This window comes from Narcine bancroftii, chromosome 5 (assembly GCF_036971445.1).
Source record: "Narcine bancroftii isolate sNarBan1 chromosome 5, sNarBan1.hap1, whole genome shotgun sequence".
In the NCBI taxonomy this organism is placed as follows: Eukaryota; Metazoa; Chordata; class Chondrichthyes; order Torpediniformes; family Narcinidae; genus Narcine; species Narcine bancroftii.
In genome coordinates, this window is record NC_091473.1 from 179,288,662 (window position 1) to 179,308,102 (window position 19,441).

The 19,441-nt window shown below is 46.7% G+C and overlaps 1 protein-coding gene and 1 long non-coding RNA gene across 6 annotated transcripts in view; one reads left to right on the forward strand and one right to left on the reverse strand.

The window, feature by feature from the left end:
• Nucleotides 1-19,441, forward strand: part of srgap3 (SLIT-ROBO Rho GTPase activating protein 3) — a 263,068-nt gene that overhangs the window by 161,803 nt on the left and 81,824 nt on the right. For 3 of the 5 annotated variants that reach the window (XM_069939903.1, XM_069939901.1, XM_069939904.1), the window contains exons 8-12: nt 6,817-6,918; nt 8,377-8,574; nt 9,008-9,092; nt 10,803-10,830; nt 16,737-16,839. In XM_069939903.1, coding sequence (XP_069796004.1) covers nt 6,817-6,918; nt 8,377-8,574; nt 9,008-9,092; nt 10,803-10,830; nt 16,737-16,839 — 516 coding nt within the window. The remainder of the gene's footprint in view (nt 1-6,816; nt 6,919-8,376; nt 8,575-9,007; nt 9,093-10,802; nt 10,831-16,736; nt 16,840-19,441) is intronic. The other 2 variants (XM_069939902.1, XM_069939906.1) reach the window with 1 other exon arrangement.
• LOC138764248 (uncharacterized) lies at nt 1,512-6,027 on the reverse strand. The gene is made up of 3 exons (XR_011358086.1): nt 5,217-6,027; nt 3,007-3,063; nt 1,512-1,630 (listed from the first exon to the last, which is right to left on the reverse strand). It is a non-coding gene; the product is annotated as an uncharacterized lncRNA (long non-coding RNA).

The following is a 19,441-nucleotide window of genomic DNA, read 5'->3' on the forward strand; positions in this document are numbered from 1 at the left end:
CGACCCTAGTTACCCATTGCCGGGTTGCCCTAAACCGAGGCTGATGAACAGACCTTTCTCTTTGGAAGGTGTCCAGGATTGTTCGAACATAGCCCCGATTAACAATTGGATCCCAGGTCATTCAAACGTGTGTGCATTCTTTAGGTTCCTTTGATTAATTTTTGTTCGGATCTCAAGTTTATTGAAGTTTTTTGACGATTCAGTGACAGTCTGTGCCGTAGCGTTATACGGCTAACAGGCTCTTCAGCCCACCATGCCATGTTGGCCCTTTTGCCTATATACACACTAATCCAAGCACGAGCTCCATATCCTTTAATGCCATCCCTATTAAAGCATCTGTCTAAATTATTTTTAAATGTAATGATTGGATCTGATTCCAGCAACACATTCCAGTTATCAAGCACTCCCTGGGTAAAAGATTAACCGCTAAGATCCCCTCTCAACCTCCTTCCTCTCACCTGAAACTATGGTATCTAGTTTTGACTGAAGAGGATGGGATCTTTCAAGGGAGAGATCAAGAAATTTCCCTCAGCTAATGGGGCAGCATCTGTGGAAAGAACATGTTAACCTCTCAGGGCTTCGACCTGCATGTGCTTCTCTCTCCATGGACACTACCTGAGTGTTCCTGTCGCTTCCTGATTTCATCTCCCACTCTCTAGCATCAGCAGGGATGTGAAGTGGAGCAACTTGGAAGGAGCTGAGACACAACTCAACCACAGTGGTGAAGAACTTTCAAAGAGGGGTGAGGGGGTGCAGAATCCACTCCCTCTCCCCCTGCCATTCCTCAAATGGTTCCATTGAAATATCTTCTCGAGAACCAAGGGTCAAAGCCTCAAAAGATCCAGGGGGGTGTGGGGGTTAGATTTAGGACAGAGGAAGAACTGCTTCCCCCAGAGAGTGAGTGAATCTGTGGAATTCTCTACCCAAGGAATCAGTAGAAGCTCAGGGGAATTAAGTGTTGTGGTCTGAATCCACAGCTAGATCAGCCGTGATCTGGTTGAATGGCGAAGCAGGCTTGACGGCCAGATGGCCAACTCCTTCTCCTATTTCTGATGTTCTTCTGTAAATCAGTTGTACTTGAGTGATATTTTTCTCAGAAATAACATCTACTGCGTAAACTATGACTGCAACGCAGCCACAGACCGCCGCTTCACTATAAGGACTCGCTTTACCGCAGGGGGTGCATCAACTTGGACACGCTGTCAAAGGAGAATGGTTTGGACATGAGGTGGAGCTGGTCAGTAAGTCCATGCATCACCCCTGCGAGCCCAGTGTTCCAGTACTAAATCCGAGCTTTGTGTTGGAGACCCACTTTTTGGGAATGTGGCCATGTCACTGAATGTTAAATGTGCTTTTTGAGAATCGTGAATCTAGCTTGGAAGCACTCATTTAAAACCCACCAGCACTTGCAAATTAGAAGTATAAGGAGCTGTTCAGGAAAAGGATGAGACCGGTTTAAAAAAAGCAACAAATAAAACTGCTCTAAAGCTGTTGTGTTTACGATGGTGTGTGTTCAGCTGGTGGTTTATTGGTTGACTCTGCCCATGTTGTTTTGTATTTGAAGGTGATTGACTGCCATTGATGTTCTTTGAGAGCTCTGCAGGTGCTATACAAATCCAAGATTTTCCTTCTGCGAGGGAACAAGCAAAAAAGTAACCAATTAAATAATTCCTCTGAGTGAAACACAGAAGTCTGCAGAAGCTATGATTGTAGTAAAAAGACAATACTGGAGGAACTCAGCAGGTTTCGCATCGCCTGTATCTCCAGCAGTTCTGTGTGTTTATTCAAATCAACGCCACCACTCAAATTATTCATATCATTGCACTTAAGCTAAAGCCTGCCCTTTACTCATTCCCAACCTATTCATGGGCTCTCGAACCCTCCTCACTTTCTTCATCCTCAAAACAAAAGGACATCCCTTTAGAACCAAGATGAGGAGGAATTTCTTCAGCCAAAGGGTGGTGAATCCGTGAAATTCGTTGCCTGTGGAGCCAAGTCATTATGTCAATTTAGAGCGGAGGTTCTTGATTAGTAAGGGTGTCAAAGGTTAAGGGGTGGTCAGGAAAATGGGGTTGAGGGGTAAAATATATCAGCCATGATTGATGATGGGAGAGGCTCAATGTGCAGAATGGCCTAATTTCTGTCTTGTGATCTTCCTTTGGCCCTCTACTCCACCCTGCTAACCTCTGCCTCTCGACTCACTCACCCCTTCCCCTCACACTGCCTTACTTTCACATCCCAAGGAGCCAGGTGATTCAGCCACTTCCCCTTAACACCCCCACAGTTGAAGACCAGGACACCATGAGTAAATGTAGACACAGTCAGCTGGTGATTCAGAGATCAGTAGCACAGCCTGTGCATTCCTACTCACTGATAACTCAATGACAGAGGGGGAGCAAGCCTTGGTGTAAGTCCTGGGAGAAGGAGAGGTTTTCACGTGTTTACAGTCAATCTGGCATTGTCTGATATTGGAGAGACAGTCAGGAGCTGAAATTGAGTCAACCCCTTCCCTGGTTATACTCCAGGGAGGAAGCAGTTGTCCCAGCTATGCTCGTCACACCCCAGGGACCAAACCAGAGACCCCCATCACCTCATCGTTTAGGGTCAGTAGCAGAAGCATCTGTGACCATTATTCTCCCAACTGTGCTCAGTTGATCACTCCCTGAAAGCAGAAGGCTGTGGGTTGAAACCCACCACCACTTGGGTGCAGTGCTGTGGGCTGGCCTTCCTGCAATGCTGGACACTGGTGGGGTTACCCCTTGTTCCATGGTGAGACCGAAGTTCCTCAGTTGATATCGAAGATTGCAAGACAACTGTTCGAAGACAGGGGAGTCACCCCAATACCATGGCAAACATTTAAACAGCTGAAACCTCAATCTTTACCCTGTTATGTGCCCCATAACATTTTCTGCATGTTTGTGTTTCCTCAGCCATCTCTAATGAACTCTGTGTAAATCGGAATAAATGTCCAACATTGTAGCAAATGCATTTTGAATTTTACATTACCTTTCCAAGCATAATCTGTTCATCATATCCTGGCGTTGGGATTCTCCGATTCTGTGCCTGTAATTAGTAGCAGACAGATTGTTAAAGTGTTCTCAGCTGGAGTGGTTCAGGCATGATATAAGCAGGAAGGAGGCACAGATGCTGGTGTGTGTGTGCTTAATGTGCTTTGATTATTAATGTTAAATATTTATAGACTGATTTTCTCGCTCCTGTACCAGGCAGCCACAGCTCCTCAGCCTGAAACAGTTCCTAGCCCTTCATCTGGGTGGACTGCCTCAGTAGTAATACCTCTCTCTCTCTCTCTCTCTCTCTCTCTCTCTCTCTCTCTCTCTCTCTCTCTCCCCCCCTCTCTCTTTCTTTCCCTTTTCCCATCTCTATCTCTCGACCCCCTCTCTTTCTTTCCCTTTTCCCATCTCTATCTCTCGACCCCCTCTCTTTCTTTCTCTTCCCTTTCCCCATCTCTCTCTCTCTCTGACCCTCTCTCTTTCCCACTCTCTCTTTCTTTCCCTTTCCCCATCTCTATCTCTCGACCCCCTCTCTTTCTTTCTCTTCCCTTTCCCCATCTCTCTCTCTCTCTGACCCTCTCTCTTTCCCACTCTCTCTTTCTTTCCCTTTTCCCATCTCTATCTCTCGACCCCCTCTCTTTCTTTCTCTTCCCATTCCCTATCTCTCTCTCTCTCTGACCCCCTCTCTTTCCCACTCTCTCTTTCTCTCTTCATCTCAGCACTTGCCCCCATCCTGAACGTGCATGGCATTAACAGACAGGAGAAAGGGGTGTTGTTGACAACCTCAGGCCATCACAAGATATGTTACTACCAGGGAGGCACCTTTGAGTTCAACCCATTGATGTGCTGTGTGATGTTGGGCAACCTGCTTGCTTGTGAGTCTGTAGCGATCAGAGGACATGTTTCATGTGCAGGCAGCAGAGCCTTAGTTTAATTTGGGCATCACGTTCGGCGCAGACACGTGGACCAAAGGACCTGTTCCTGTTCTGCATCATTCTGGATGCACAGCAAGATCCCACACACTCTCGAAGTGAATGTGGTTGAGCTCATCTGGTAGAGATATATCGCAGTCGGTGATACTGCCTTGTTTCATCTTATAAGATATAAGAGTCTATTCAATGGGCAGCTCTGAAATTTTCTGTCAGCCTAACTGATGTATCTTGGCATTCAAGTCCTCCAACACAGATGATCGATTCTCCTCTTGCCCTATATTCGTCTCCAGTGCTTCAAACCTTCCCTTGGTGCTGATTATCTCTGCAGTTCCATCTAGCTCTGGGATAAGGATTTACCACCACCCCCCAACACTCCCCACTTCATAATTTGTTTTTTTGTGAGCCTTTGTCCTGCACTCATCCACTTTGAAAGGGGCCTTGCCAACATCTACCACGTGGAGACCATTAACGGTGTTCGAGACCTCTGCTAGTCTCCATCTCTGGAAGAAATGCCTGTGCGGTCTGACCCTTCTTTGTGAGGCTGAAGGGCCTTGGAGTTACTGAGGGGTCTCCACAGCCTCGGGGCTACTGAAGGATCTTCACACCCTAGGAGGCAGTGTGGGATCTCCTCCGTGTTGAAGGATCTCCGCATTCTTGGGGCTACTGAGGAATCTCTGTGCCCTCAGAAGTCCTGAGGGTTCTCTGCACCGTTTGGGGTATTGAGGGATCTATCACCCTCAGAAATTCTGAGGGAGCAGTGGACCCTGAAAGGAACTGAGGGATCTCCATATCTTCAAGGGCACTAAGAGGGTCTCTGGATGCCCAGAGGTACTGAGGGATCTCCGCACTCTCAGAGGGACTGAGGGATCTTCTCATCCTTGTAGATATTGAAGGGTCTCCTCACCATTGGGAGTGCTGAGGGAGCGCTGGACCCTGGGAGGGATTGAGGGATCATCACATGCTCGGAGATGTTGAGGGGGAGTTGTGGCATGAGAGGTGGGAAGTGAATGCAGCCCCTTTGGAGCAGCAGAGTGGTGCATTGTAGCTGGGAAATCCAGGGAGCATGCCACGTCATCAGAAGCATTGGTTGACCGATGTAGTTAGATTCAAGATTCCTTTCTTGTCACATAATGGTCCAGAACATGTAATATTACACAAAATTGCCTTCTGCCTGTTAGAGTCAGCATTATTGTTGTCTGGTGCTCCTTCCTGCACGAGAGAAAGAAAAGCAAAAGAGAGTCTCTTCAGAGTCCCTGAGTGTCTATAGATTCACCTCCAGCGTTCCTGCCACCTCTGCAGCTGCACAGGCTACTATTTGATCCATCGGCCACCCGAGCTCCAGATCCCAACCTTCGACATGATCAGGAAGCCCTCAGCGCCCACAGCCCCTTCAGAGCTCTTCTTGCCTTCAGCCCCTTTTCAAATCCTGGCCCTAATACCTGAGTCCCCATGAGTCAGTCTCCCTCAGCCTGTGTGGGTCCTCTGACCACAAACACTCAGTAGGTTGAACAGCATGTATGGAGAGAGAAGCAGAGCGAATATTTCAGCAAAACAGGAGCAGGCTGTCTAGTTGTTACTTTTCCTAGCTGCTTGAGGAAGTTTCCTATTGGCTAACAATCTGTCACATTTCCTACAATGTATCAGCCACCACATGTCATTGGTTATATTGTTCTTTGGAACATCCTGAGCCCAGGAAATCAGCTACATAAATGCCAGGCCTTAAGTGTTGAGGAAACTCAGCAGGTCACAAAGTGTCTATAAAAAGCTAAGGGTAACCAATGTTTTGGGCCTGAACCCTTCGTCAAGGAATGAGCGAAACGCAGAAGGCACCTGAATAAATGGTGGGGCAGGAGAGGAGGAGAGGAGGGAAGAAGAGGCTAACAGGCAGGAGATGGGTTTGGCTGAAGGGCAGATGAATGCTGAGAAGTGATGGGGAGGGAATAGCTCTGTGAATGGAGAGGGAAGGGAAGGGGGTGGGGAGCTGAAGGAAAGATGAGAGAGAAAGTGGGGGAGAGAGAGAGAAAGAGGTTGAATGGAATCTGGTCGCATAGCCCAAAGGGAATATTAGATGTTGTTCCTCCAATTTGTGGATAGCCTCGGTTTGGCAGTTTTTGTTATTGTTTAGAATAGGATTTTAGTGCAAATGATGCGACAAAGAATAGACATTCTGATTCCACAGATCATTCTCTGCAAAAAAATTTATGCTGCCCTGGTTTTTCCTGTGAGCTTTTTGTGCAGATATCCTTTGAAACAATGGCACTTAAGTTTTGATTAAATATCTTGGTCGTATCTTGGCTTCCACTCACTCTTCACCAAAGGCAGTGGGTTCATCCTTCGGTTTGAGGTTGACCACTGTGTCATTTGTGTTCTATAATAACTGGATGTTCTCTCTGGCCATTCCTTGTACCAGGGGCCATCTAGAACAGTGGTCCAGCTGAATTGTGGGATCCTACTCTGCACCAGTTGCTTATCTTTTTAAGTTCCATCAGTTTCTGCAGATCATTAAATGAAGGCGTGTTCAAATGTTCCATCCTTCCTCATGTAACAGCTGTGAGTTACTTGGCCTGTCTGCTGATTGCCATCCCCATTCCCATCAGTCCTACCTCCACACACAGGTAGTTTACAGTACCCAATTACAACCTAGTAGCAAATTAACCTACCAACATACAAGTTTTTGGGACATGGGAGGGAACTGGAGCACCCAGAGGAAAAACCAAGACAGCGCCAGACTTTTGGATTGAGCCGGAGCATCTGGAAATGCACCACCGTGCTGCCCCATTCTGCACTCTGTATGGACAATAGGTCATGGGATGGATGACAGGGGGCCCTGTGCTGACCCACAAGTGACCCTTTGCTTTGCCTCTCACTTACAGGTGTGTCAGGTGAGTGCCCAGCAGCCCGTTCAGACAGAGCTTCTCATGAGGTACCACCAGCTGCAGTCCCGCCTGACCACGCTGAAGATCGAAAATGAAGAGGTAAGCCAGGAACGACAACATGGAAAACCCACGCAGACACAGGGAGAACTAGGTCACTAGTACTGTAAGAGCGTTGCACTAACTTCTATGCGAACTATGACGCCCACATGCTAACCGTGAATTGAGGAGCAAAATGCGCTCTGCTGGCAGAACTCAGCAGATCAAGCAACATCAGTGGGAGAGAAAGGACCGTAAAAGTTTCAGGGTGGGGGCCTTTATTGAGAATCAAGAGTTCCTCCAGCAGGTTGGGTTTTGCTCCCAATTCCAGCGTTAGCAATCTCCTGTGTGTCCCTGGAGAGATGGATCAATCAGATAGGTTCTCTAGTGGTGAGCATGTGGCACAGTTTGGTGGAAATTGGCCCAAGGCCTACCCAGCATGTCCTTCAGGCCAATCGATATAGATGTGCTCTTGGTAGGCAATGGATCTCAAGGTGGGGGGGGGCTGAAGGAATGTGGGGTGGCTGGGAGTCTGGGAAGAACATTTCTGGGAGACTCAGCTCCACGTTGGGGCTCTAAATCAGGAATTACTTTGGTGCTAGCCTCTGAGTGTCCTAATGCCACCCACGTAACGTTGGCTGGAGGAGACTCAAAGGGTCTTCAGGAAACTTTAGAGACATGTATAACCAGGTGTCTCTCACCCAGCCTCGGTATAACTAGTGGATTGTTGGAAAAGTCTATCCTATGTCACTGGTGGCCATCAGGGAATGCAAATATGACTTGATTGCCCACTCTGGCAGTCAATATGTAGCATCAGCAAAATCTACCAAGTCACTGAGCTGTACCGATGCCATGATATTGAAGCAGAGGAAGAATCTTGTTCAAACAGGACTCAGTGTGGAGAAACGGTCAGTCATCCTGTATGTTGACACAGTATGGCAATGGACAGTCTAACCACCTGGCCTTGGCATTCTAAGAATGTATCAACGCTGAGTCCTCCCTTCATTAGGGTGGCCATTCCAAAAGGAGGACATAGTCATAGGTTACTATATATAGATAAATTCACACATATATATAGTGTGTTTGCATTTTTGCATATGATCATGTCCTTCTTTTGGAATGGCCTTCATCCACACCCTGGGGATCTCCAAAAGCTGGACCAGCCACGTAAATACTCTGGCTACAAGAGCAGGACAGAGACAGGGCACCCTCTCAAGAATGGTCCATCTCCCAACAAGCCCAGGTCTTTCCACCACCTGATAAATATGAGTCAGGGGAGTGTGACTCCCCATGTGCCTGGATAAGTGCATCTCCAATGGCACTCCCCAAGTTTGACACCCACCCCCCTCTCCCCAGTGTGTGGTAATGTGCTTCTCCGGTGTTATTGAAGTGGTACCCCACCATGCACCACGTTCAGCCCTCACTCTGCACCATCCTGCAGATGGTGGGCACCACAGCTCCCATGATTATAGTTAGTCCCATCATCACCTGCTGCTCACCATCTGCCCTCCATACCTTTAGGTCAGGAAAACACTGGACGCCACCATGCAAACATTGCAGGACATGCTGACCGTGGAGGACTTTGACGTGTCCGACGCTTTCCACCACAGCCGGTCAACTGAGTCGGTCAAATCCGTCGCCTCTGAGACCTACATGAGCAAAGTCAATATTGCAAAGCGGAGGGCCAATCAGCATGAGACCGAGATGTTCTACTTCACTGTAAGTCCTCTTTTGGGAAGGCCTTTAAAACAAAACACCAGTCCGCCGGTCCTTGGACTGTGTCCCATAGAATGGTCTGCTCTATGGCACGTGGTGTCCACTGTGTCACAATGGAGAGCACCCTCAGTAGATTGTGGGTTCACCAAATGCAGTGCTGCTAAAGTCGGTTGTGATCTGGGTATTGCCTCTAACATCTAATCCTTCAGAGAGATCGGAGTTGCTTGCATTCTCTTGGACAATGCAGAATTGAGGGCAACAAGAGGTTCTTGCCAAACAAAACTCTCACGCCAACCAAATACTGGGCTCTAGAACTAGGGGAAGTCGGTGAGAGATGGGACTGGTAGACCAGCTGGTCCCTTGCTGCCTGCCATTGCAGTGTTTCTGGATGTTCAAGTGGTTCTGTCATTAACAGAAAGCTTTGTTTCTCTTTCAGAAGTTTAAGGAATACTTGAATGGGAGCAACTTGATCACGAAGCTTCAGGCCAAGCATGACTTACTGAAACAAACTCTGGGAGAAGGTCAGTCAAGTGGTCCTCTTTCAAGAGCACATTTAGATGGGTCAGGGTGGGACAGAGCACAGAGCATGTCCAGGCCCTTTGGCCAAAATCGTATTCTACAAATCTGCTCTATTTGGAGACATCATCTTTCATCAGTTCTGCTCACATCTATATTCCCCACCAGGGTCTGGGTCACCATCACAGAGTAATGAGAGTTTATTGACATATACACAAGTACAATTTACAGATACAGTGAAATTCTTATTTGCTACAACCATACAGGAACACAAGATACACAAAGTGCTGTAGTATAATTAAATTAATTAATTAAACAAATTACCAAAAAAAGAGATCATATATTTAAAATGATTGATAAATAATGTTCACAATACAAGAAAAAAGTGACGTTTCAGTAGATCTTTTGATGGGGCCAGAGTACTTTATGATTAGGGTAGTGCAGGGAGGTTCAAAAGGTAGATAACTGTCGGAAGTAAATTGTTCTTGAGCCTAGAGGGTGCTTGCCTGCAGGCTTCTGTACCTTCTGCCCGATGATAGTTATGAGAAGAGGTTGTGACCTGGGTAATTGGGCATCTTTATGCTGTTGGCTTCTTTCTTGAAGCTGCGTCTCACATAGATTTCTACAATGGACGGGTCAGAGCCTGTGATGGACTTGGCTAGGTTTGTCTTTTTCTGGACCCATCTGCATTCCTAACCCATGTCAGTATAATTTCCACAGCGCACCTGTAGAAATTTGATAACTGCATCGAAGGACATGCCAAATCTCCTCAGACTTCTTAGAAAGTAGAGGCGTGAATGTGTCTACTTCATGGTTGCCCTAATGTGTTGGCTTGAGGAGATTGTCCTTTGATATGTAGATTCCCAGGAACTTGAAGGAACTAACCTTCTCCACCTCCAACCCATCCAGGTGGCATGGATTTACTGGCCCATTTGGTACCGGGTGAATTTCTGCACACCCGGCTGGTGGGAAATTGAAGGTGTCTGGGAATGGGAAGTTCTAAAGCAGAAGGTGGCACATTTTACATGAAATCAAAGAGTTATACAGCTTGGAAACAGGCCCAACTGTTCCTGCCTATCAAACTTAGTTCCCTTTGCTTGCATTTAACCCATATCCCTCTAAAGCTGCCCTATTCATGTATATGTCTCAGTGTCTTTTAAATATTACACTTATCCCCACCTCTACCACTCACATCGCAATTCATTCCACCCTCTGTGTGGAAAAAGGTTCCCTTCAGGTTCTCTTTAATTTGTTCCTTGCTCATTTGTTCACCCTCTGGTTCTATCTGCTTCTTCCACCTCCCCTGCCAGCATGTTCCAGGCATCTAAAACCCTCTGTGTGAAAAGTCTTGCCTCATAAATCTCCATTAAAACTTTCCACCCCATTTATCTTTAACCCATGAGGTCAAGTGGCAGAGTATTATTGCAATTTATCAGTGGGGAGATGTTGCTGTTGATGGGATTAGTTTTGGATTGCCTTAGCACAGCCCATAGGCCAAAGTATCTCAGGTTTCTATAAGTGCTGTAAATGTCCATATAAGCACCTGTTTTGGTTATAAAAATCAGGAGAGATGGTTTCTCAGTGTTTTACAGTGTTCTGTTATTTAAAATTATCTGAAGGGACTTATGGATGTGGTTCCATGATTCTTGAAGTGTTGGGGAAATAATAATTGATTCCTTGGTGCGGAATTCTGATGTGCTATTCCTCCCCTCCAGGTGAGAAGGTTGAATGTGGAACTTCAAGGTAGGAAACCAACTTTCTTTACCCTTAAGCAGTGAAGATCTGTTAGAGGTTCATGCAAGTCAACCAGTGAAAGGTGGAGCACTTCACAATGTCCTTTGGCTTATTCAGCTTTCATGGGCTGATTGATTGTTCCAGTGTCAAGCTTCATTCCTCCTGTGGAGATCTCCACAGATGCTCTTGGTTCAATGGTCATTCTCATGAATAAGTTGTCACATAATGTGGTGGGATCCACCTGCCCATTCCCCAGTGCCTTGTCAAAGGATCAGGCCAAACATGGGTAGGCAGTGGAGGCTGGGACTAAAACCAGGGTCCTGTGGATTAGCCATTCTCAACCTTTTTTCGGCTATGCCTCCACCCCCCAGGACTCTGCTCAAAGTTTATGCGCCCCCTTCCCTGTGAAGCAGGTCAAGTTTTGATTTCTTCTGTTCTTCTTTCCTACCAACAGCATAAAAAAATATTGATATAACATGAGGTGAAAAGAAATCAAGATTTTTATTTAATGTGCTGTGGCCCCCGTTGAGGATGCCTACTGTAGACAATAGTCTATTGACTTAACGCTGCAGCTTTAACCTGGTCTATTGGTAGTGACTAACATTCTGCAATGAGCAAACGTGCTGGAGAAACTCAGCAGGTCACCAGCATCCACAGGAAGTAAAGGGCAACTGATGTTTGAGCCTGGGCACATATTGGATGAAGGGCCAAAACATTGGTTGCCCTTTACTTCTTGTGGATGGTGGTGACCTGCCGAGTTTCTTCAGCACGTTTGTGTATGGCACTCAATCCCGGCATTTTGAACGATTCAGTACCCTTTCATTTCCACAGAATTTGCATGTACCTTTTACAAAGTAAACTGCCCTGATTGTCTAAATCTGCCATTCTCAACCTCTTTTTGGCCTCGGTTCTCCCTTCAGCCCCCAATTAGGACCCTGCTTGCAATTGATGGGCCCCCTTCCCTGTGAAGCAGCCAAGATTTAGTTTCTCCCGTACTTCTCTACAACCAACTCCAAATATGCTGTAGCCTGGGCAGTGGTGAGGGGTGGTGGGGGGTGGGGGATGGGGGAGGGAGAAGTGTAGAGCCCCTGTTGAGAATGGCTGGTCTAAAGCTTAACTCTGTGTGTATGTGTTAATAACTAGTGCTCTGCTTAATACGACTACCCTTGGAATTGTTTTCCTTATTGAGTAAATGCTGAATATTCTATTCTGAATTTAAATCCAGGAATGACTTCACTGAGCGGTCAGGATAGTTGCTTCTCCAAAATGTATTTGCTGCCCTGATGTGTTAGGAAGGCTTCCCATTGCTTTACCTTAATCTCATGTCCTCTTTGGTAAAACACTGAGAGGACAGGATGAGACTTCTCACTATTCCTCTCTCCGTTCGTTGATCCACAAATGGACAGTGGAGTGAATTATAGGAGAGACATAACCAGCCCGAATTCTGAATGTCATTAGCCCCACCCTTCCTCTGCATCCTGCCCTGGTTTTACTTTGTACTTCTCTCCAACTCGTTTACTTTCTCTTTTTTTTTCTCTCTTGCTCCTTAGCTTTGTTTCACCCAATCCCATTGCTTCATTCCCACACCTGCCCAACATCTCCCTTCTCGCCTGGTTGCACCCATTACCAGCCAGCCTCTACCTTACCCCTGACTCATCACTGTACTCTCGGTCCTAATGCAGGGTCTCGACCCAAGACAGCCACCATCTCTTTGCCTGCATGGAAAATGCCTGAACTTATGAGTCCTTCTAGCAGTTTAATTTTTGCTTTAATTGACCTCTGGCTCCCATTCTGCTGGCCCCGCTCTGTTTATGGTTGAGCTCCTGTTTGCTTTGGCCTGAGGTTCCATCCGACAGTGACAGCTTCCCTCTCCCACCCCACCACTGAAAATAAGACCACCTCCTTTTTGGAACACTTTCAAAAGTTAAAGCATTAAGTCAGTCACTTCTTCAGTCCCTTTCTCTCTGAGTGTGGATATTAGATTAGTAATCCCTCTCTTTCCCAACCCCCCACCCCCCAACAGACTGAACCTTCTCCTTCTCTCATTGAACCACTTTCCACTGATGAACCCACAACTTGCTGAACCACATGTGTGCGTAATAACCACATCCAACCTTATGGTCTTGTTTAAAGAAGATGACCAAGTGCTGTGACTGAAGAAGGAAGGCCAGTGGCTATTATGCTATGGACTGCAGCCCAAAAGCAATGTACCACACCCTTCCCAGCCCTACCATGCCCGGAAACTCTCCCCCTATCTATTACCCATAGCTTCCCCCAACGCAGGAACAGGCCCTTCGGCCCACATGTCTGCACTGAACATGATGCTCAATATAAACTAAAACTTTACTGCTTACATCTGATCCTTATCCTTCTATTCCCTTGCATATTCATGTGCCCATCTCGATGCTTCTTAAACCATAAGTGCTAATTTATCAGGTGGCAGACTTACAGATTGGAAATGGGGTCTGTCTCATTCCAGAAGACCATAAGGAGTAGATTTAGGCCATTTGGCCCATCTAGTCTGTTCTGGCAATCAAATCATGATTGATCTAATTTTCGTTACAACCCTATTCTCCTGCCTCTCCCCCTTACCTTTGATGCCCTTTCTCATCAAGAACCTCTGCTTTCAAGGAGTTTGCACATTTTCCCCCATGTCTACATGAGTTTCCTCCTGGTGCTCTAGTTTCCTCTTACCCTTCAAAATGTAAGGGGGTTGTAAAGGTGCATAACCAATGTTTTGGGCTTGAGCCCTTCATCAAGGCATGAAAAAAAGTAGACAGGTGTCTGATAAAAATGGTGGGTGGGGAGGGGCAGGGAGAGGAGTTCAGTCCCAAAGTCCCAAAGAGGTAGTAGGTCGGTAAGGGAGGGAGGAGATACCAGCAAATAGAGGGAGGGTGTTGGCTCTCTGAATGGAGAGGGAAGGGGGTTGAGAAAAAGAGACAAGGGGAAAGGGAAGGAGAGTAGGCTAGAGGAAATGGAAGAAGTCGATGTAAGTTTCATCTGGTTGGAAAGAGGATGCAGATTAATGCGGATTGTAGACTGAATGGAGTATTTGGGTGGCACAGGCTTGTGGGCTGGAAGGGCCAGTTACTGTGCTGTATGTCTAAATTAAGTTAAATTTACCCAATGACTTGGCCTCCACAGGCATCTGTGGCAATAAATTTCACAGATTCACTCCCTCTGGTTGAATAAACTTTAAATTTCAATTTCAATTTTTTTTAACGTTTTATTTACAACACGGAAGATGCCAAATCCGGCCATTTAAATACGTGCTGTCCAGTTACACCCAATTTACATACAACCCCATGCATTTTGGAAGGTGGGAGGAATCCAGAGGGCACGTGGAGATAACCTGGAGGATGCAGGAATGGGGAGAACATGCAAATTCCTTACAGATGGCGCCAGGTTCTAACGCAGGTCGCTGGTGCTGTGTCGGTGTTGTGCTAACTGCTGCACTAACCATGCCACTCAATTCTCCTCATCTCTGTTCTAAATGAACGTCCTTTTATTCTGAGTCTGCACTATCTAGTCCTGAAGTGTCCCAGCCCGTTTGTGCAGAGGTCGGCCAAAACTATCGAGTCCAAACCCAACAGAAGCAGGCATACAAGGAGTTATTAGGGTCTAAGGAGGATGCTGACTGGCACTTCTGTAATCAGGTCTCTGTGCTGCAATGATCTGCGGGTTGCCAGCTGATCAGCATTGCAGAGCTGCTGAAGCTGATCGGGGAATGCAGTGGATGAGGATTGTCGATGTGATCGCTGGGCTCCGATCCAAAGCAAACCATTTGTTTATTCTTTTGCATCCAGCAGCGGTATGGAGCACACTCTCCTGGTTCCAAACCTGTTCTGTGCTGAGCCTGAGTGGGAGCTCAGGGCTGAAACAAGTCACACAACATTCAGATTGGTCCATCCCAACCACCACACCATCACCAGCCCTTCTGCAACGTCTGTCATATCATTGTGACCACACTCATTCTCGGACTGCAACATCCTTGGCACTCACTGCCCCTTCCAAATTTCTCCTGAGTTCAGTGACTTTCTGGGTCATTTCAGAGATCACTTTAGACAGGGTAAGGGTTGGAATCACATCTCGCATAGAATTTCTTCCCTGAAAATAATTTTCAGACATCTATCTGTCAACTTCCTTGTCAACATTATTAACATTGGCCCTTTAACTTGGATAGTTTCATTATTTGAATTTCAGTTGCCCAGTTGGCAGTGAGTAGTGGTGCAGCTACTGGATCTGCTGCCTCACAGCTCCAGAGATCCGGGTTCGATCCTGACCTCCAATGCTGCCTGTGCGGAGTTTGAATGTTCTCCCTCTGACCGCGTGGGTTTCACCACCCAGATGCTCCAGTATCCTCCCATCTTGCAAAGACGCCATGGTCAGGAGGTTGTGGTTACTCTAAAGCATCCATTCTCACCTTTCATTTGGCTATGGCCCCCTGAGAACCATAGAAGCCCTTCAGCCCTTCTAGTCTGTGCTGAATTATTATTGATTTTCGTCCCACTGACCTGTCCCAGACCACAGCCCTCCACGTACCTCCCATTCATGTGCTTATCCAATTTCATTTTAAAGTTTAAATTGAGCTCACATGCACCACTTCAGCTGGCAGCTCGCTCCATACTCCAACCACCCTCTGTGTGGAGAAATTCCCCCTCATGTTCCTTCTAAACCTCCCCTTTCACTCTTAACCCATGTCCTCTGGTTTGTACCTCGCGTAACCTCAGTGGGAAAGGTCTATCTACATTTACCCATGATACTTTTGTATACCTCTATCAAATCTCCCCTCATTCTTCTACACTCAAGGAATAAAATCCTAACCTGCAACTTAGTTCATCAAGTCCTGGCAACATCCTCCAACATCTTGATAAATCTTCAACGGTATTGATTCTTTCCTGTAGTTAGGTGACTAAAATTGCACACAATACTCCAAATTTAGCTTCACTGAAGTCTTGGACAACTTCCCCTTGACATCCCAACTCCTATATTCAATGCCAAGAGCTCTCATTACGACCCGTGGTGTCACTTTCAGGGAATAATGTATCTGTGTTCCCTGATCCCTCTCTTCTACTACAGTGCCCGACCATTGTTCCATACATGTCCTACCTTGGTTTGTCCTTCCAAAATTCAACACCTGACACTGGTTTGCATTAAATTCCACCTGTCACTTTTCCAGCTGGCTCCAGGTCCCTCTGCAAGCGTTTAAAGCCTTCTTCGCTGGCCACTACACATTTAGGGCTCTTCTCAAAGTCTATGGGCTCCCCTCCCCTGTGAAACAGTCACATTTAATTGTGGTTTTTTCCCTAAACCTCTCATATCGACTACATAAAAAAATTATGATTTCAGCCTCGTGGTGGGGAGGCTGTGGCTTCCTTTGAATAAGTCAGCTGTAAAGTACCCCTTTTTGTATGTGAGTGGTAAAATCCGGGGCGGTGGGGGGGGGGGGGGGGTGGCGGCGGAGGTTGGAGTTGATGTGAAAGGAGGAAATAAGTGGTTACAGGAAAATTAATGGAAGAATGAATGCTCTGAGAGAGCTAGAGTAGAGATGATGGGCCAAGTGGCCTCCTTCGAGGAAGCAATGAAGGAATATGAGCTGTCTTGACGGTAGCCTGACCTGTCGTTGACCCCATCCCTGCTAACCCAACTCAGAGCTAATGAAAGTCCACATGAATGGACGGCCAGCATTGCTTAGTGTCGATAGCATCAGGAAAAGAGTCGACTAACCACCATAGAAGATGGGGAGAGGGGAGCAACCAGTATATGCTGAAGCTCATGTTACACAGCAAAGCAAAACCTCAAGTTGTGCTGGGTAATGACTGTTGATGAACCCTGCAAAATGGATGATTAACTGTTGTTGTTCGGATCCAAGTTTTTGTTTTCTCTGTGTGTTGATTTTGTTCCATTTCTCTCAGGCCCCCATCGCTCCCCCCTAAACCACAGAAAATGAGGAAGCCTAGGCCTCGCTCACGGTATAATCATAAATTGTTTAATGGCGATATGGAGACATTCATTCAGGTACTTGGTGGCAGGCGGTGGGAGAATGCAAACTCTGAGTGGAATGGTGGCTCTCTGTCTTTCTTGCTAGTTCTGTCTCTCCTGGGGCTGCGGGGCACCTCTTGTGCTCTTGGTAGACTTGCTGCTGGCTCAGCTTGGCACTGGGGTGTAAATTACATGTTCTGGTTCCAGAAACCACTTCAACCTCCCTGGGAAAGTTCCTGGATAGATAAGCGCAGAAAACACTGGAAATACTCAGCGGGTCAGGTAGTGTCCCTTGAAGGAGAAACAAAGTTAATTCTGTTCCTCTCTCCACAGATGCTGCCTGACCTGCTGTATATTCTGATTGTTTGGTTTTATTTCAGATTCACAGCATCTGCAGGTTTTTTTTTTGATTTCCATTTCCTGGAACTAATTAGGAATCGGACAAACTATTCCATTTCCCAACTTACCTCTTCACACCAAGGCGGTGGTGCACCGCCATTTTCTCCAGGGAATTTAAGGATGAGTAATAAATGCTGGCATTGCCAACCCACTTATGGTAAATAGTGGTCTAGTCACGGGCTTCTGACAACCTGAGTGGTGGTTGATGAGAGAGAAGGTAGAGTCCGGTTTTGTGCTCAATTCTCATGTCACCAGTCCCAGTGTGTAAGAGCTATCAAACGAGGAGATGTCATACACCAACAGCAGGAACTGCTTCCTCCACTGAGTAACCATGGCACTGCTTTTCTATTGCCCTTCCCCAAAAGGCAATGTGTCTCGGCTGGACTCCCCTCCCAAACTATCTGTCAAACATCGATAGACTATTGTCAATAGTCTCGGCTGGACTCCCCTCCCAAACTATCTGTCAAACATCGATAGACTATTGTCAATAGTCTCGGCTGGACTCCCCTCCCAAACTATCTGTCAAACATCGATAGACTATTGTCAATAGTGACATAAATCTTAAATAGTTTGACTCTGTTTGCTCAGGCCTTTCCTGATCTCTAAGGCTCATGTACATGCAGGTAAACTTTACCAATGCAGATCTCACCTTCGATCCCCAATTCGTCTGTGTTGTAGGTGGCTTCACAAAGAGCTAAACACCAACCAGAGCTGCCTGCGGCTGGTTGCTGTCTAGCAGAGAGATCCCTCCAACCCTTTCCCCTGTTGGGCTTGAGTGTGAAGGGACAGATGCTCAAGCAAGAGAACCCAGTGTTTTTGTTTGCTGACCAAACTGAACCTTCCGATGTTGGATCTAAGCAATACTTGTGAAGAAGTGGCAGATTGATCAGAAAAGTAAGGCCAAACAAACTGGGTGGGAGGATGGTAGTTCTAGCAGGAGTGCTGGTGTAAAAGGAGTTCCTCAGGCCTCAACACTGGACCTCCTTGGTCTTAAATATGGGAGCTGCTGCATCGTGATATCAAAATGGGCAGCGTGGTTGGCAGTGAAAGAGTTATAAGGTACAGTGAGATGCCCAGTGGGCACAGCACCCAGCCTAGAGTAGTAGGAGAGCAAATGGTGCAAGATAAGCAGTAAATACCCAAGACGTTAGATCAGGGGGACCTTTGACAGCATGCCAACAAAACTGTGAGTCTGGTGGCACAGGTAGATGAGAGGCTCCTGACCTACCAGTTGAGTAACAGAATAAAGGAGGACAGAGGATGTTGCTGGAAGTTTGGAAGCCAAAGCACTATTCTCGGGAGAGCAGAGAAGTGTTAGCGCAATGCTATCACAGGGCCACGACCAGGGTTTGAATCCCGACATTGTCTGCAAGGAATTTGTACATTCTTTCCATGACCTGTGTAGCGTTTCCCCGGGTGCTCCGATTTCTTCTCACATTCCAAAACGTATGGGGTTGGTTGGTTAATTGGGCAGCATGGGCCAGAAGGGCCTTCTGTTATCCTGTATCATTAAAATTAGAATGCTGCATTAAATGTATGAGGATGTTGCCAACACTGGAGAATTATAGTTGTACAGGTAGACTGGCTGGGCTGGAGTTAATTCCTTTGAAGCCAAGAAGCTGCACAAAATCGTGATGCTGAGATGAAAAGAATAGGAAGGACCTCAGCATAGAGAGTGATAACTAGATTGGATTGAGTTGGCGGATGGACTTGAGGGAAATTACCCAAGGCATCAAAGGGTCAGGTGCACTGCTGGAAAGGTGGTGGAGGCAGAAGCTGTTGGAACATTTTGGAGAGACCTGCATGAGCACTCGAACACCAGGACCAAACACCAATAGTGGGAATTGATAGCTCCCATGGCTTACTGGGGTGGGCAAACACAAAGGCAGGGAGGTCATGTTAGCTCTGTGTAAAGCAGACAATTAAACAATGATTATGCAAATCTTTCAACTGCCATGAGAGGGAGAGCAGAAAAGTAAAGGGATTATTTTTGTAAACTCCAAACAGATTGAACATAATTAGCTCAAGGCTACGCAGCCGGAACCAGGTAGAAGGTTCTCCTTTTTGATCATGTTTAATTTTACGCCTATCTGTCTCCAAGGCATTGAACTCAGAAACTTGATACTTTGTGTCTTGGGCCCAAGCTCAACTTTCTCTGCTTCCCTGCACTGTAACAACCTCTGTTTCCAGCCCCTTCCTCTGTTTCCAGCCCCTTCCTCTGTTTCCAGCCCCTTCCTCT